Genomic DNA, 17,173 nt, shown 5'->3' with positions numbered 1-17,173 from the left:
ATAAAGTATGTTACAAGATGAAGTATGTTACAAGTATGACGTATGAAAAACTGATTAATGGTATTTATAACAAATGAAATGTTACAGGTTAGTTATAAACTAAACTAGATGAGAGGTGTTTGTATCACGGTTTCTGGAATTTTTAGCACATCACACGGTTGTGAAAGATTCGCTACAATTTTGGCGGTGATGCCCATAATTCCCACAATGATCACATTTCATTTATCTGCGAAATTCTCCTCTGGATGGTATTCTTCTCACTCTCCGTCGCTTGGTTTGTGCCACAAACTTCAGAGGAAGGATAGTCTTTTCTACATATCCAGGATGTCTCTTCCATTCAGATATGTGGCCAAGTGGATTTATAGGCTCCGCATACGCAGTCATTAAAGAATCTACTATATAAAATCGACTGCAAAGACTCTAGATGGGTATATTTTATTCTTTGGCAGCAACAATTGTATACGAACATGGGGTGCCAAGTGAGTTGAATTCCTTACACGTGAATTCCTTCGTGTGAAGATTGACAATACCATCCAATCAATTATCTCGCATGTGGACCCGCTAACAATCAATAAGCTCAACCCAATGTTGTCTACCCTTATCGGCCTCACTTGCCAATCGGGTTTCACAGCAGTCAGAGTGCAATGTTGTTCGAGATGTCCAGTAATTCTTCCGTTCGTAGAACTACGATTGGAGCATTCCTCTAACATGTTCAATCAAGCATACTATGAGCAATAGCCGATACTTTTTAGTTAACGAATTGAAACACTCTGCACTGTTGGATGTCATGTTATCATATCTTCATTCTATTTAGTAAACCCGTGCCCACCTTTGAAGACTGATGTCTTCCAGATATTTCATGACGACACCGTCTCGAAAACTATGGAGTTTGTCCCATTTTCTTTGGAACTCTGTCATGCGAAATGCCCTTGCTGCATCTCTAAATATCCCAACAACCGTGTTATCCTTAAAGTTTGTAACAAGATCTTATTCTATATGCCATGTGCACAATCCATGAAATGCCGTGGGAAAAAATGTACGAATAGCATTGCTGATAGATACCATTCGATCAGACACAAATACCAGATTATCGGGTTTTCCGATACTGCATTCCAAGTTTGACATAAACCATTTCCATGATCGATCGGTTTCATTATCCACTATTGCATATGCTATTGGGTATAATTGATTGTTCCCGTCCATAGAAACCGCAACCAACATGGTGCCTTTGTATTTTCCTTTCAAGTGTGACCTATCAACAATTATAACAGGCCGACAGCTTGCAAAACCTCTAATACAAGGCCCTAATGCCATAAACATATACTTGATATGCACCTCATCTTCAAGTTTGATCTCAAAGACTATACCCAAATTCTTTATTTTTAACGCTTCTCCATAAGCATGTAGTATAGAGTACGAGTATTCTGGAGTACCTCTAGTGAGATCATACGTGGCTTCCCTTGCATGCCACGCTTTATCATAACTTATGTTCACACATAATCTTTCCTCATATCCTCAACGATATGACAAGGTTTATAAATACGTCTTATTCCCGTGAACTTATCTTTAATCAACTGACCAACAACCGTAGCAGTTACTTGTCTATGGTCGTGATTCAGAATTCTAATGGAACATGTGTGCGAATTGTAGTACTTTGTGATCTTGAATATATCAAACCCTTCCATTTTCATGGCACGAAGGCTCCACTTACAAGTCTCCCCGATACATTTGACAGTGAACAAAGATTTGGTTGACTTCCTAACCCTAAATTCAAAATTTTTGTTGATGGACAAAATAGACAATCTTATTTCAAGTCCTTTTTGCTAAAAAATAGTTGACCAACTTCAATGTCCTCTGTCCCAAATGAAGAGGTACCAAGCATAATCAACTCTACCCTATGACTTGAAGACACAGATGGTGGAACCACTAAAGCTGCTGTAGAACGACGCACATCTCTATGATCACGATCCATTTCATTCAATCCTATTGGTTTCTCATTAACATCCACTGAAAGACCACAACTTTGCTCTGGATGACCACAATCCATATAATTGAAACTAGATGGTCTCTCATTACCAACAACTGAAGTACCGCCCCATTTTGAATTCAATCTTGTTGGATTAGTGCGGTTGTTGTATAGTGATAATGTTGATTGTACAGTGTTGGTAGACAATGGAATATCATCCTCTTCCTGACGAAACTGATATGATTCCTCATATTGTTTGTCCACAGTCGTATCATCATAACTCACATTTCCAAACCCCATTCTAATATTTTCGTTCTCATTTGATTTCAGCGTTATAGATAATTGAAGTCTACCAAGGTCTTCTTAGAAAAGAAGGAAGCGAACATCATCATCATTCCTTATGTATTGTGGAGGGGCTGCATATTCAAACTTATATTTAACTCTTAGTATAAGATCAAACTCTGAAGAATTGACATTTGTAACCCTATAAATGTGAGATTTAAGTTCTTCATACTTCAATGAAACATGCACAATGATTCCTGTCAGCTGTCCCCCAATGTACGAAATTTTATTCTCATCCCAATCACCTCCATATCGAATAAGTAGACACTTTTTTTTTTTATCATTCTACAAAACAAGAGAACATTTGTCATTAAGTTGTACAAGCAATTGAAGTGTACTCTCGCTCTCTCTCTTAATCTTGCTCTCTCTTAATCTCGCTCTCTCTCTTAATCCCACACTCTCTCGTAATCTCGCTCTCTCTTAATCTCGCTCTTTCTTAATCTTGCTCCCTCTCTTACTCTTGCTCTTTCTCACTCTCGTTCTATCTCTTGCTCTCTCTCTCCCAATAAAAATTTCGTAATGCTATATTTCTTGAAATAACACAGCAAAAATAATTAAACAGACTCAAAATAATGAAACACCTTTCTAAAAAACTTATTCCATTCTGAAAAAGCCTGGTCTTAGAAATCCCCGTTCGAAAAATCTCCGTTCAACAAAACACCGTCGAAAACCAGAGAAGTAATTAATGTTGAAATGGAGTTTATAATTTTAAAAAATCACCATTGTATTGTGTTTAGGTATTATTGATTTGAGGCTTCCATCGTGAAAATTGTCAAATCATTCGTACACTGACAAGCAATCTCATCAAACTAGGAAATTTCAAGCGAGAACGAGAGTATTTAATCAGACGAGAGCGAGACTTACCTCGTGAAGCTGATGTAAGGACAATTTACGTAATTTGGTATGACGATGATGTCAGTAGAGGGTCAATTGACATTATTTTTTAAAAATGAGTCATTTGATATTTTAGACCCAACAAATGGGTCATCCATACAAATTTTTTAACATCATTTAAAAAAAAAAAAATTAATTAGCCATTACAATTTTTTTTTACTACTACTTTTTAGTAATTATTACTACTTTATTTAATAGTTACTATTAAAAACTAACCTTATTTTAAATATTTATTTAATATTATAAAATAATTATTAATATTTTTAAAACTAAATAACTAAAATAAAATTACATTGGCTAATAAATATTAATATTACTTTTATTACATTTTTTTAAACAAACTTTTATTAGAACTTCAATATGTAATTAAAATTATTGTTCTGATATATACACACACATATAAGTATTGTTATGATATTTAGTAAGGATGATTTTATTTGATAATTTATTTTTATTTGCGAATAATTGATTATTAAAATAAAACATTCTTAAAAAGGTTTAACATATATACATTTTTTAATTAAAGCTATCTGATACCATATCTAATAAAAATATTTAATTTTAACAAATTAAAAATTAAAAATTAAAAATTAATATTCAATAAGTTAAATAGACAATTTTAATTTTTATAAAAAGATTGGGTGTAATAAATAATATATTAATATGATTTTTCTATTAGGAAAAAAGGTATTAGTAGTGCAGGGAGAAAAAATGTAAAATAATTAATAAATGTTGTTAGTGTCTTTTCTAGACAATAGAAAAATAATAACTCAAAATAGTTAACCAACAAGTTATAGGCAAGAACGAGAATGAGATTGATGAGTCAACATAAAAAATTTTGTGTTATATTTTTGATGTCTCGATTTTTCTATTTTCATATGTTGTCGAAAAAAAGTTTTAAAAAAAAGATGAAAATTACCTATTTATATTTATATTGTAGAAATTCTCAAATAAGTGGTGGTCCAACAATTAATTTCATGATGTATTTTAGTATACACCATAAATGTAAACGAAAATTTTGATTCTTGTTATTTCCACTCGTACTAAATAAATTAATATATAAAAGAAAAATATAAAAGAATTGGAAAAAACAAGTCACTTTACTGCTTTAGAAAATTAATAGATTTATATTCTTTAACATCTTCCTATAACATAAGGGTATTCAAATGATCTGACAATCTAAATAATCCAAACTATAAGATTAGGTTGGAAGTTTTACTTTTGGGTTGGTTTGATTTTTTTTTTTAAAACTTTTTTTTGGGTTGATTTGGGTATGAGGTTTAATATAAAAATTTGGATTGATTTAGTCCAATCCGAATTACTTATATATTAAAGAAAAAATATATATTTTTTAAGAAAAATTATATATATTTTTTAATAATATTTGTTTTTATATAAAATTGTAATAGATATTATAGATATTTGGTATATAAGAATTTAGTTTGATGAAATTTTAGTATGTTGTAAATAAATTTGAATATTTTAAATTAGAAAAAGCAATAACTCGATAACTCATTTTTGAAGGTTGGGTTAGAAATATGTTAGATCATTTAGATGGTCAACTTGACGGACTCAAATTTTGAATGCAATCCAAGTACAAATCCTATATAACGTGAATTAATAAAGGAAATATTAATTAATGTAAAGATTAAAGAGAAAAAAAATATGGCGTAGATCTGCAGAGAGAGAAAAATAGCGTCTTTCTTCATCTTCAGGCTTCAATGGCTGTGGCCCAATTGCCTTGATCTTCTTTGCATATGTGAAACTGATTATGCCCTCTCCAGAATCCAAATTCGTCCTTCTCCCATTCGGTTTCTTCTCTCTACAACTGGGTGGAGAAGGAACTCCCAAAACCTTCGTTTTCACCCATCTTTCCCCACTAAATTCTTCACTAATCAACTCTCTTCCCGGCTTCTTTTTCTCTCATTCTCAATTTCCATTCGTTTCTCGATTACCCCACCTCGTAATTTCTTCCTCATTGCATAATTTGATCCCCCTTTTCTAAGTTTCATTTATGGTGAAGGGATTTTCTCAACACGATTTGAAAAGGGTTGTTGTTTAGAGTTTTTCTTGTTTCTTTTTTGGGATGTGATTGATCGGGGGATGATTAGTAATGGCTCGGGACGGGCATGTAGTGCCGGTGGATCCACAGACGGCGGTGACTGTGAAGAAGAAGAAACAATCTTCTCGGAATTGGATTCTACTGGATTGTACGGGCCAAGGGACCGTCCTCGATGTCGACAAGCATGCTATTATGCTTCGAGTTCAAATTCATGCTCGAGACCTTCGGATTCTTGATCCTTTGCTTTCTTATCCTTCCACGATTTTGGGGCGTGAGAGGGCCATTGTTCTTAATCTCGAGGTGTGAATTTTATTGGAGTGTTGTTGTTGTGTCCTTTTCAGTTTCCTTTTCTTTTATGAATTTTGATCTTAATCTGCTTTTTTCATTCTTGTTTGTATATGGGCACTGCAGCACATAAAGGCGATCATTACTGCTGAAGAGGTCAGTTTTACTCTCTCAAGTTGGTCTTGCTTTAATGCTTGAATGGGTTATTTTCATATTCATAGCGTTGAGAAAAAAACTTTATATGATGATAAATTAAGGGAACACTTTCTTCCTTCTTCACTCATTCATTGTCTATGTCTGTTCTTCATGTTTGCCTGCGGTTTATTAATATTGGTCAAACTCAAACATTTACTCTGGAGAGTGATTAACCATTAAAGATGAATCGTACAGCCAGCTTTGATTGTTAATTGACGGTGTAACAGTAATATGTTGTTTAAGTTGACTAACATGTTGATCCCCTGCTAATTTTTGTCCAAGAACAACATCCTACGGGGGTTTCATTAAGTTGACTTTTGGCAATTGGATCATCAATTAGTCTTATTTTTACCCCTAGACCAATTATTTAAGTTGATGAGTTAGGTAAGTATTAGTTGACTTGAATATTAAGGTGAGATAAATGGGATGTAATGAAGGAATGATATTGTTGGAGTATGAAGTAGATAGGTTATTGTAAATTTTATATTTTTCTCTCAACCCACCAAAGTAAATTAGTTTAGTTTCCTTTTCATTGGGTTTTTGGTTTTGTTTTTGTTTTTGTTTTTGTTTTTTTTTTCATTAAAAAATAAGAACACAAAAACTAATTGTATATATATTTTCTTTGTTTACCTGTTCACTTTGTAGGAGCACAAAAACGAAAAATTCATTTCTAAAGACTACTATTTTCTTTTCGCTGTTGTTTGAGTAGGATTTTAAAAAAACGTAAATTAAAGATATATTACAAATAAAGTAATATGTTAGTAAATTTGTGTGTTTGTTGGAAAATAGAAGTAAAATTATTATCAAACAACTCTCTTTAAGCTTTGTAACAATAAAAAAATGACACTGTTAATTCATGTCATGGATAGGTTTTGCTTAGAGATCCGACAGATGAACATGTCATCCCTGTGGTTGAGGAGCTTCAGAGGCGCCTGCCTCCTTCTAATGCCTTCCAGTTTCAAGTTCAAGGGGACGGCAAAGAGTATCAGGGTGGCCAACAAGATGGTGAAGCTGAAGAAGATGGTAAGCATTTTTCCTCAGCCACCCGCAATGTGTCCTTAACTTAGCATATTCAAAAGAGACATGAATTGTATTTTACATATTCCAACGTGTTTCCTCTTTCCTCTTTTGAATGTGACACAAGTTTATTTTCTAATCTCCTCTTTTTACATTTGAATATAGTCTTTCTTCATACAAGTAACTAAAGCTATCAAATTCGTTCTTGTGATTTGTTTTTACATCAATATATTAATGATCTTGAGAGAGTGCATTTCAGATTCACCATTTGAATTTCGTGCCCTCGAAGTAGCTTTGGAAGCTATATGTAGTTTTCTTGCAGCACGGACAACTGAACTGGAGACTGCTGCTTATCCTGCCTTGGATGAGCTTACTGCTAAGGTGAGTAATTATTTTCTCACCTCATTTTGGTATTTCTATCAGCTTCTATTTTTTAGTTTTCCTCCCAGCTACGGCATATGAAATGCATAAATTTTCTTATAATTCCAGGAGATAATATTGTTAAGTTATGACTCTATCTTGTGGTACCTATATCATCTGATATTTACATATTTTTATGAGATTTGTTGATACCTATGTAATTACATTTCACTGTAATTATATCACTTTGAGTCACCATACCCCTGTATGTTCCTCGCTTTCTATGTTAAAGACTATAGATCATTTCTGATTGATTGTTTGCTATTGAACACTAATAAACAGGGAGGGGGCATCTGAGTTAGGAGGAAGAGGTATGATGTTGATGGGAACCGGAGCATGAGATTGAAAATTAAGAAATTAGGGACTAAATGTAATGTTAATCTCAAAATATGCCTGCTTGAAAACTTGTAACCCTCCCTATTTATAAGACTCCGCAGGATATTAATAAACTTATCTTACATTCCAACTATTTCTCTAGCAATTGACTAATATGTCCCCAGTAACCTTCCTAGTTCTACCATAATCCTTTTCACTAAAAAACAATGTATCAATATGTTCTGTTTTTGCTGTATGGCCTCATACCTTATTCATCATTTTTGTTTTGTTTTTTTCTTGGAGTTTGTAGATTAGTAGCCGCAACTTGGACAGAGTTCGTAAATTGAAGAGTGCAATGACCAGGTTGACTGCGAGGGTTCAAAAGGTATGGGCAACTTTTCACATATCGCACAATGTAGAAACTTTTGTCCAATAGTTCTGTATACTGAAATATTTTCTATTTGGAGAAAGCAGATTGCTGCATTATTAAGTGAAGCAGAAATGGTTTCTACTAGAAAATGCTTCTGCAATGTAGAGCATCCTATATGTGTCATATCTTAGGATTTTATCATGAACATGAACAAAGTTGAATTGGTTAGAGAATATCTTAATATCCTTCCCTAACCTTCTTTTCCCTTCAGTATTCAAGTTTTTATCTCCATCGGGTTTCTTTGTCTAATCATATCTGTAATCACTCTCATCTCTTCGTATGTCCTAGATTCTGTTGCACAGTACTGAATTGATAATAATACACAACTATCTGACTTTCTTACTATAAGATCAGCAGTTGTTATCTGCATAACTATAATTTTTTGACTTGTGGCTCCTAGCTTTCCTTTCAATACAGGTGAGAGATGAGCTTGAACAATTACTGGACGATGATGATGATATGGCAGACCTTTACTTGTCAAGAAAGATGAGTTCATCTTCTCCTGTAAGTGGTTCTGGTCATGCCAATTGGTTTCCTGCCTCTCCTACCATTGGTTCAAAGATCTCAAGAGCAAGCAGAGCAAGTATTGCAACTGTACGTGGGGATGAGGATGACATCGAGGAGCTTGAAATGTTACTGGAGGTAATAATAAATATAGTTTCTGGTTAGTCAATTTTCATTTAGGTCCATAATGAAGGTTTCATTTTGCAGGCTTACTTTATGCAGATTGATGGTACATTGAACAAATTAACTACAGTAAGTTCACCTGTTTCCCTGCTTATCTAATATATAGCTGAGATTGCCTCGTAATAAGCATAACTAAAAAATCCATTCTATTTGCAACCTACTTGAACAAAAATATTAGGAGTTCATTAGTACTTTGCGATATTAACGTTCACAGTGTGACAGGAAGAGATTTTGTAATAACTTTTTAATTTTATGCTAAAACGAAAATTTGGATATCGCTGATAAAGGTTTTAGATTAATTTTATTTTTGTTTTTTGTTTTTTGTTGGATCAGATTGAAATACACCCTTAACTTCTGCTCACCACATTAACGATACACTCATGATCATCTTACTCTACCTTTATATCTGGTTTTATCCTTATATTAAAATATATGAACACCATCTTATTGGCTTAATTGTCCATTGAAATGTTACAATGTTTGGATTGGACTAATAACCCTTACAAAGTACGATTGCCCCTAATCTAAGGGCATATTTGCCTATGTTTTATGCTAATTTACGATTTTTAGTTGTTTTAAATGATTTGCAGCTGCGAGAATATATTGATGACACAGAAGATTATATCAATATCCAGGTAACTAGAAGTGAAAGGTTCGAATCTACTGATGCATGTTCGAATGACCTTTCTTTCTTTTCTGACTTGAAGTTATCATTGGTTTTGCAGCTTGACAATCACCGAAATCAACTCATTCAGGTTCTATATTCTTCCATATATCAATGCTTCCCGGATTCTTATTTATTAAAATTTCTTCAATTTTGCTGGGTCTCTTAATGTGCAGTTGGAGCTCTTTCTAAGTTCTGGAACTGTTTGTTTGTCAATCTATTCTTTGGTGAGTGCAATATTCGGCATGAACATTCCCTATACTTGGAATGATGATCACGGATACATGTTTAAATGGGTATGCCAAAAGACTCGACTGATTTCTGACTTGAAATGCAGGAAACCGAGACTCCGAACACGAGCTTATAACCATTATCTTGCCTTCATTATGTGCAGGTTGTCATTGTTTCTGGAGTAGCTTGCGCGGTGTTGTTTGTCACAATTATTTACTATGCTCGCTACAAAGGTTTGGTGGGATCTTGATCTTCTTTCAAATAATCAATCCTTTTCGAATGGAAATCGTAAGTCGAACTGTGACAATAAGGGGGAAAAGAAGGAAGAAAAATAGAACGAAAGTGCATGGAGATGAGTTTAGAGTGAAATACATACCTGACTATACTTACAGTTTCAGTTTCTGTGGGATTATAGGATTTGGACAAAAGGAAAGGGAAAGAAAAAAGGAAAAGAAAAAGGAAAAAAAAAATAATGAAAAGAGAGAAATTTCTTTCTAGGACCTATTTGATTTTATGGCTGATTATTAGGTACCATATGAAATCAAAGATCATCAGGTCGTTCAAAGTTTATCTTAATCATATTTGATTAACTGGCTTCTGGCTCTACGGATAATTGTATAAACATCATATAGAAAGAAATTTTCTTATTTTAATTGGGAACTAAAGCTATCGTATTTCTCTCAAGAAAACGTTTTCTTATTTGAAGCTTTTTGTTATGGTTGGTTTATTTTGTCATATTGGCTTTATGCTTAGTTTTGATTGAGAACCAAAATATGAATATAGTTTTCTTATTTCAATTGGAACCAAAGGTTTTAATTTTTGGTTTCAAAATAAATTAAAAAGTTCTTATTTTTTTTTTTTCTATGTTGAGAGATGTGGTTAATCTCTGATCACACCATGTTCATTAGCGTCGTATTGGTGACTTATGGAAGATCAAAATCATAATTTTTTAAAGTTTATTTTGAAATCTTATTTGAAATGAATTATTAGTGTGGTTACTATTTTCTTTTAAAAAAGTGAAAACCGTGATGGAAGGATTGTTTGAGGCGTTGAGTTGAGATATAATATTTGAAATTTATGTCGTGGAGTTCATATGTCTGGGTGCAAAATTATTTGGTCTGAGTTTATATGTCTATCTTTGGAATGCAAAGTTAAGTTTATATGTTTGGGGTATTTGGTTCATATGTAGAGATGTTTAATTTCCCTACAGAATGGGATGCCTCGATTAGGCGGGAAATGGGGAGGGAGTCGAAAAATTTTTTTTTAAGCTAAATGCATTCCCCGTCCCTACCCTGTTCCCTGTTCTCATCCCGATTAGTTTCTACATATTTATTTAGTATAGTTATCTAATATTATGTTGTTGTTATTATTATTATTATTATTATTATTATATTTAAATTTCAAATTTGATTATTTATTGGGAAAAATAATGAATATGTTTAAATTGAATATTTAAATTTAGATTATATATGTAAATAATTTGATTTATATTTATTTCTTTCTACTAAAAAAATTAATTAGTTTTTTTAGGCCCAACTTTGAGTAATTTATCTTTAAATTCAAATGGTCAGTTAAAACTAATCATAATAAATAATTTAGTGATAAAGTTAGTTATTTAATTAAAATTTGCTCATATTAGTGATTTAAATTAATTGATTTTTTAAATAAAAAAAAAAGAAAAAAGAAAAGGAAAAAGAAAAAGTAACGGGGAAAAATTATCCGCGGGAAATTTGATCCCCGCGAATTACCCGTGAGAATCTCCGTCCCGATCCCTGTGAGGAACTTCAGGGATAGGGAATGAATGGAGAATGATATCCTAAGTCCTATCCTAGCTTGGGGACATTGGGATGCATAGTTGAGGTTAGATGTTTGGGGTATTTGGTGTCTGAATAATCTGCTTTTATGATTACTACTTTTGTTTTGAAACTTTTTTATTCAATAATTTTACCCATAATTTTTTGTGTAAAATGTGGATTGCAATTTTTTAATTTTAATTTTTAAAGTTTTCTTTAAAATTTTAATTTTTGGTAATGAACCATAATTATTAACCTATAACATTTTTTGTAGAAACATGGTTAAATAAAATGAGAAACTAAAGATAAATCAAAACTTTGATTCTTAATTATTCTCTATGAATTTCATCTTCTTCTTTTCCTCTCTTGTTGTTGCTCTGTATTTTACTTTATAATTTTTTTTTAAAAAAAATTGAACTTCCCTCATCATCTTAGCCGCCAAAGAATGCCACTACATTTTTTTTCTATAATTTCACTTTCAATTTCTTTAAATTTTGGAGGATCATCATAGAACATATTTAAATTTTTCACTAATTGTTACTATAAAATGTTTCAGAAAAAAATATTAATTTTATGGTTTTTTTGTATATGTTACAAACTTTTTAACATCATAATTTTCCAAATATTCTTAACACTCATTTGATATATGAATTCAATTAAATAAATATATATTTTACAATTTCTACATATGAATATTGCATTTAATGTAGACAAAATATCATTATTTATATAATAAAAGACTCTATAACATACTTTTAATCGTCATTAGTCTTATAATAGTCAGAAGTGGTTGCTGAAATTGATTATAAAAGATGATTTTTGTTGAAGTTTGTATTCGAAGGTGGTTGTTGGAGCCTAAAGTTGGTCGCATGAAGGTAGTATTGGAGTTGGTCGTTGAAGTTTGTCGTCAAAGGTGGTTTTCAGAGCCTAGAGTTAGTTGCACGAAGGTGATCGTCAAAGTTGATTGTCAAAGATGATTTTCGTCAGAGTTTGTAGTCGGATGTGGCTGTCAAAACCTAAAGTTAGTTGTATGAAGGTGGTATTATAGTTGGTTGCTGGAGTTTGTCATTGGAGGTGGTTGTCGAAGCTCGGAGTTTGTCATCGGAGTTGCTTGCTTGAAGGTGGTCATCGAAGTTGATCATCGAAGGTGATTTTCGTCGGAGTTTGTAGTCGGAAGTGGTTGTTGAAACCTATGAAGGTGGTTGTCGAAGTTGGTCATCGGAGTCTGTTGTCGGAGGTGGTTGCCGAAACCTAAAATTGGTTGTCGGAGTTGATTGTACGAAGATGCTTGCTTGAAGGTGGTCATCGAAGTTGATCATCGAAGGTGATTTTCGTCGGAGTTTGTAGTCGGAAGTGGTTGTTGAAACCTATGAAGGTGGTTGTCGAAGTTGGTCATCGGAGTCTGTTGTCGGAGGTGGTTGCCGAAACCTAAAATTGGTTGTCGGAGTTGATTGTACGAAGATGCTTGTTGGAGTTGAGTCATCGGTGTTGTCATCAAAAGTGGTTGTCGGAGTCCAGAATTGGTGGTTATTGGAGCTCGAAATTGGTCACAAGAGTTGTCATCGGAGGTGGTTATCGGAGGCCAGAGTTAGTTCCCAGAATGTGATAGATAATCGTCGACATTGGCCAATGAGTGGAGTCATTGATAACATTGGAAGAATAGAGAGTTGGAGTTTGAGTGAGTTGGTAAAATATATCAACTTGACTCTACCAATATTTAAAGTTTATGGGTTAAACATGGAGTTGACATATTATACTAACTCAATTCGACTCATGTTGGTGAATCAAATATCTCATAATGATTTATGAAAATTGATGTTATTTATTGGTAGAGATGTTAATGGGTATCTCTTTGTCCTTCTCCACATCTATTTTAAATTTTTGTAAGCTTTTTACGAAATCTTTTATTTAATTTTGTGGATTAGGTTTTCCATGGAAAATTATTCTCCATGTTTCTTATAATGGAAATCTCTGTTGGTTTTGCTAAAAAATTGATTCCAACCGAATACAATGATTTTTAATAGTAATTTTAAGTATAATTTTTTCATTCAAAGAAAACAAAATTCTTCAATATCCTAATGAAAACAATATCACAATAACATTCCTAGGCTAAAATATAATTAAAATGTTTTAACATAATTTTTAAAAGTTTAAATTTAATATTACAACACATATTCTTCAAAATTTCAAAATTTCAGAATTTTACATCAGTGTGATACAAAAATTTTCTAATGTTCTTTACAAGAATAATGTATTCACTTTTTATTGCTATATTTGCAATTATATATATATATTTGCCATATACATGCAATGGCTCTTATAATTTGTTTTTGTTTGAAAAACTATTTTTTACGATATGTTGGGAGAATCAAACTTTCGAAGTTGATAGTACATACTTGATTTCAATTGAGTTATGCTCATCTTGACAGTAACCTTTAAAAAAATGTACCTTAAAATCTCCTATGAATAACTGAATAATCATAAGATACAAGTGTGAATTAACCCATTTTAACATTAATGATGATTGACCATCAATTAGAAGAATATAATCAAAGCAATTTAAAACATATCAATTTAAAAAACGGTGGGTTTAGCTCAACGATAATTGACGTAGTTCACTATTCTAGAGGTGGAAAATTCGATTTCCCATCTCACGAAGTTGGTGGTACCATAAGAAAAAAAAAACTTTAAAAGCAGTGTTTAAATCAAATTCTAATTAAATAATTTGCCATGGGGTTTGGTAGAAGCAGATCAGAAAAACAATTTGTTACCCTCTTTTAGCAAACATGGAAAAACATAAATAATTGTTTCCTTTGGCCTTTTTTTTCCATCCCTCTTTTGCTTTTGCTTTTGCTTTTCAATTTATTTAATTAAGATTTTGCAACCAATTATGAGAGACTCATAAATCTGGCAACATCACACACTTCTAAAATCTCTCTCTTATGTCTTCTTTCACTTTTACCTTTTGCTTTTTCTTTTCAACTTGTTCAATCAAAGGAAGATTCTACAAACATCCCAACACATGTGATTTATGACTTTTAACACACTATTTAAATTGATTAAAGCACATTTAGGGTTAGGATTAATCCCTATTTTTTTTAGGGCTAATTAATATATAGTGCAAATTAGTTGATGAAAATCTCTATGGCTTTTATTGAAATAAAAAATATAACTTACCATGTTCAATTTATGCTTAAGCAATAAAGATATATAATTTATAGTCAATTTTAAACAAAGATTAGGAAGACAATAGTGGAACTTTTAAAACACATGGATTAAAAGCATAGTGAAATTAGAATTAACCTAAGCTTTTGTTAATCAAAAAGCATGCAGATGGAGCTGTTAGCTTTGGTTAAAGTTAACACAGAAATCGAGTTAATTAGGTCTAGATATTGCTAGTTGAAGCATGAGTACTTTTGATTAGGGTTTTGTTTTTGTTTTATTCTCTGAACAAGTCACTAAAAGGTAATGAGGAATCAGTAAGCGCACCGAAACATCTCAACTAGATTAATATCTTTGTAGCGTATTCATCATATTCCAACTCAATAGAGAAGAAATTCATTGCCAAGAGATGAAAAATACAAGAAAATTCGATACAAATGAACAATGAAAAAAAAAAAAAAGAGAGAGACTAGAGGAAAGTCTTCCAATTAACAGTGATTGTAGCAACATCATAATTACAAAAGGATTTATATTTAGTGCACCAAGAGGTCGCCAAATATATAAGGTCTTTCCACAGATGAGTTGGTGTTTTTCAGTGCAATTGAAAGTTCTATTATTACTTTTTCTTGAATGTTTGCGAGTCAACAATATAGGCCCATCGATAACATATCTATTACTATTTTAAAATATGATGACTCAATATCGTGACTAGTAATATATTGAACTCGAAGAATAAAAGAAAATAAAACGAAAAAAAGTTTCTTTTATAACCATTAGATTAATTTAATTAGATCGAATATAGTTAGGGACATATATTTTAACCCGTTGATTTATACTCAAAGTGATTTATTGGTACATAATAATATAGAGAATGTCTGCATTTATTGATTCATGTAACCAACAATTTTTTTTAATTGACACGAACTATGCAAAAAAGCCATGTACATATATAAACCATGCTTACTTTAGATACAGGAAGTGGATTGTAAAATATTTGACTATTGACTTCAATTCGATTTTTTTATTATGAAATGTGTTGTCAGATCAAATAATGAATAAATCATCTACATTTGGTTATCACTTTATTACTATTGAATATATATTCAAAATGATTGACTTGAACATAACTCATGTTAAAGCATTATATTTTCGATTAAAAAAAAATAAAAATAAAAATAAATAATACAAAATTTAAACCTTGATATTTCTTGAACTTGGAAAAATAGTGAAAATGTAAATTTTAGTTTTGATTTTATTTTACCAAGTATGACAACCATACTGTTTTGAGGTCACGTTCAATAATTTCTCGAACGACCTTTGGTAATTTTTGCAAGTATAGGATTTTGACGCAATATATGAAGAGAGGTTGTTCCACATGTTACGAAATCCGCCATTAAAAAATATAAAAGAACGTAAAATAATTGACATATAGATATACGTGGTTCATTAACGGTGTGTTAGCTACGTCCACGGTACAAAGGAAAAACAGTATTATTAGAGAGAATGTTTTCTGAATACACAAACGACACCTTTAGGATTAGAGAGTTTATATAGCGCATTACTCTAAACCCTAGGATCCTAATCGTAAATAACTACAAACAAAAGAATATGCTAGATACGAATTCTGAATAGGTTTCAGGGCATTGCCCCCAAACTCCCACTAGGGTGCGCCGAGACCCCAAACAAAATTCAAGGCATTCCAAGACCACACATTATTAGAAATATTAAAAGAAGTTCAGTTATTGGACTCAAATCGTTCAAGTTAGAAATCTTTCAAAGTTTGGATGTGCTAACTTTATTTAAATTCTTTTGGTGTTATCTTATTGAGAGTTGAGAAAAGGATGTGAGCGGCAAAAGAAGAGCTTGAGAGAGTACTCTTGTGATTGAAATCGGGGAGAGAATTCCAGAATTCTACGTGATTGTTGTAAATTTTTTCACATAGTGAATTTCCATCTGATGGATTTGGCCATTTTTGTTTTCTTTTCGAGTTTGAAGTTTTCCACTAAATTCTCGTATTTTCTAGTTTTGTTGTTTTCTTTATATGCTTATTCGTGAATGAAGGATGGGAGGTATTCTTTCACCTAGATGAAATGCAAAGCTTGAGGCATCTATTCCTAACCTTGTGAGTAGGGTTTGTTTATTATTGTAAGGATTTAAAAAATGTATCCTCTAAGATTTTTGCTGCTTCTTCTTTACAGAAAGCTGCATTCAAATTCTTCGGTGTTGTGACTTTGAAGACTAATATCTTGTCACTTTCTCCAAAAGAAACTGTGGGATTTGGAATCTTTTAATCATCATTGTTAGCCGCCTATCAAAGTTTTATAACTTTTTCCATTTTCCATTTTATAATCTTAGTTTACTCAATACTTAGTTTTTGGTCATGGAAACAATGCATCACATGAAAGACTTATCTACATTGGATGACTTTGGTTAAGATATTCACATAAAATTACCTTTCATAAATATATCTTAGAAAAAGAAAAAAAAAACAACTTGATATATGTTTCAAGAAGTAGGTTATATTGTACATGATGCACTATACTTAAAACAGAGAAGTCTTTAAAAAGGGGAAAAAAAAACATATACCCTTCAACTTTGCAAGTCATTAGACCATATGTGTACTTTCTTATAAGTGAATCAAATTGGGCTCTAGATTAGTTTATTTATTTTTTTTTTAAAAAATTATTTTACTACTTCAGTAGAAGAATCA

At 31.9% G+C, this 17,173-nt stretch overlaps 1 protein-coding gene across 1 annotated transcript; it reads left to right on the top strand.

Moving 5' to 3' along the window:
• The first annotated feature begins 4,716 nt into the window (after positions 1 to 4,716).
• LOC120068048 (magnesium transporter MRS2-2-like) lies at positions 4,717 to 10,197 on the top strand. The gene is made up of 11 exons (XM_039019717.2): positions 4,717 to 5,564; positions 5,676 to 5,705; positions 6,614 to 6,767; positions 7,021 to 7,142; positions 7,807 to 7,881; positions 8,344 to 8,568; positions 8,638 to 8,682; positions 9,204 to 9,248; positions 9,339 to 9,368; positions 9,454 to 9,573; positions 9,672 to 10,197. Exons 1-11 carry the CDS (start codon positions 5,316 to 5,318, stop codon positions 9,756 to 9,758), a joined length of 1,182 nt encoding a protein of 393 aa, XP_038875645.1. The 5' UTR covers positions 4,717 to 5,315; the 3' UTR covers positions 9,759 to 10,197.
• The last annotated feature ends 6,976 nt before the right edge of the window (positions 10,198 to 17,173 follow it).

The sequence above is a fragment of the Benincasa hispida genome, chromosome 12 (assembly GCF_027475165.1).
Source record: "Benincasa hispida cultivar pf3 chromosome 12, pf3_genome.v1.1, whole genome shotgun sequence".
Taxonomy (NCBI): domain Eukaryota; kingdom Viridiplantae; phylum Streptophyta; class Magnoliopsida; order Cucurbitales; family Cucurbitaceae; genus Benincasa; species Benincasa hispida.
The sequence above is the reverse complement of the archived record's forward strand: the minus strand, read 5'-3'. Positions and strand labels throughout refer to the sequence as shown.

Bases quoted from the DNA above. Each gene is read 5' to 3' on its own strand.
- LOC120068048 (XM_039019717.2), top strand. From the start codon at position 5,316: ATGGCTCGGGACGGGCATGTAGTGCCGGTGGATCCACAGACGGCGGTG. The intron at 5,565-5,675 runs GTGTGAATTTTA...TGGGCACTGCAG, and splicing joins CCATTGTTCTTAATCTCGAG to CACATAAAGGCGATCATTAC. The intron at 8,683-9,203 runs GTAAGTTCACCT...AATGATTTGCAG, and splicing joins CATTGAACAAATTAACTACA to CTGCGAGAATATATTGATGA.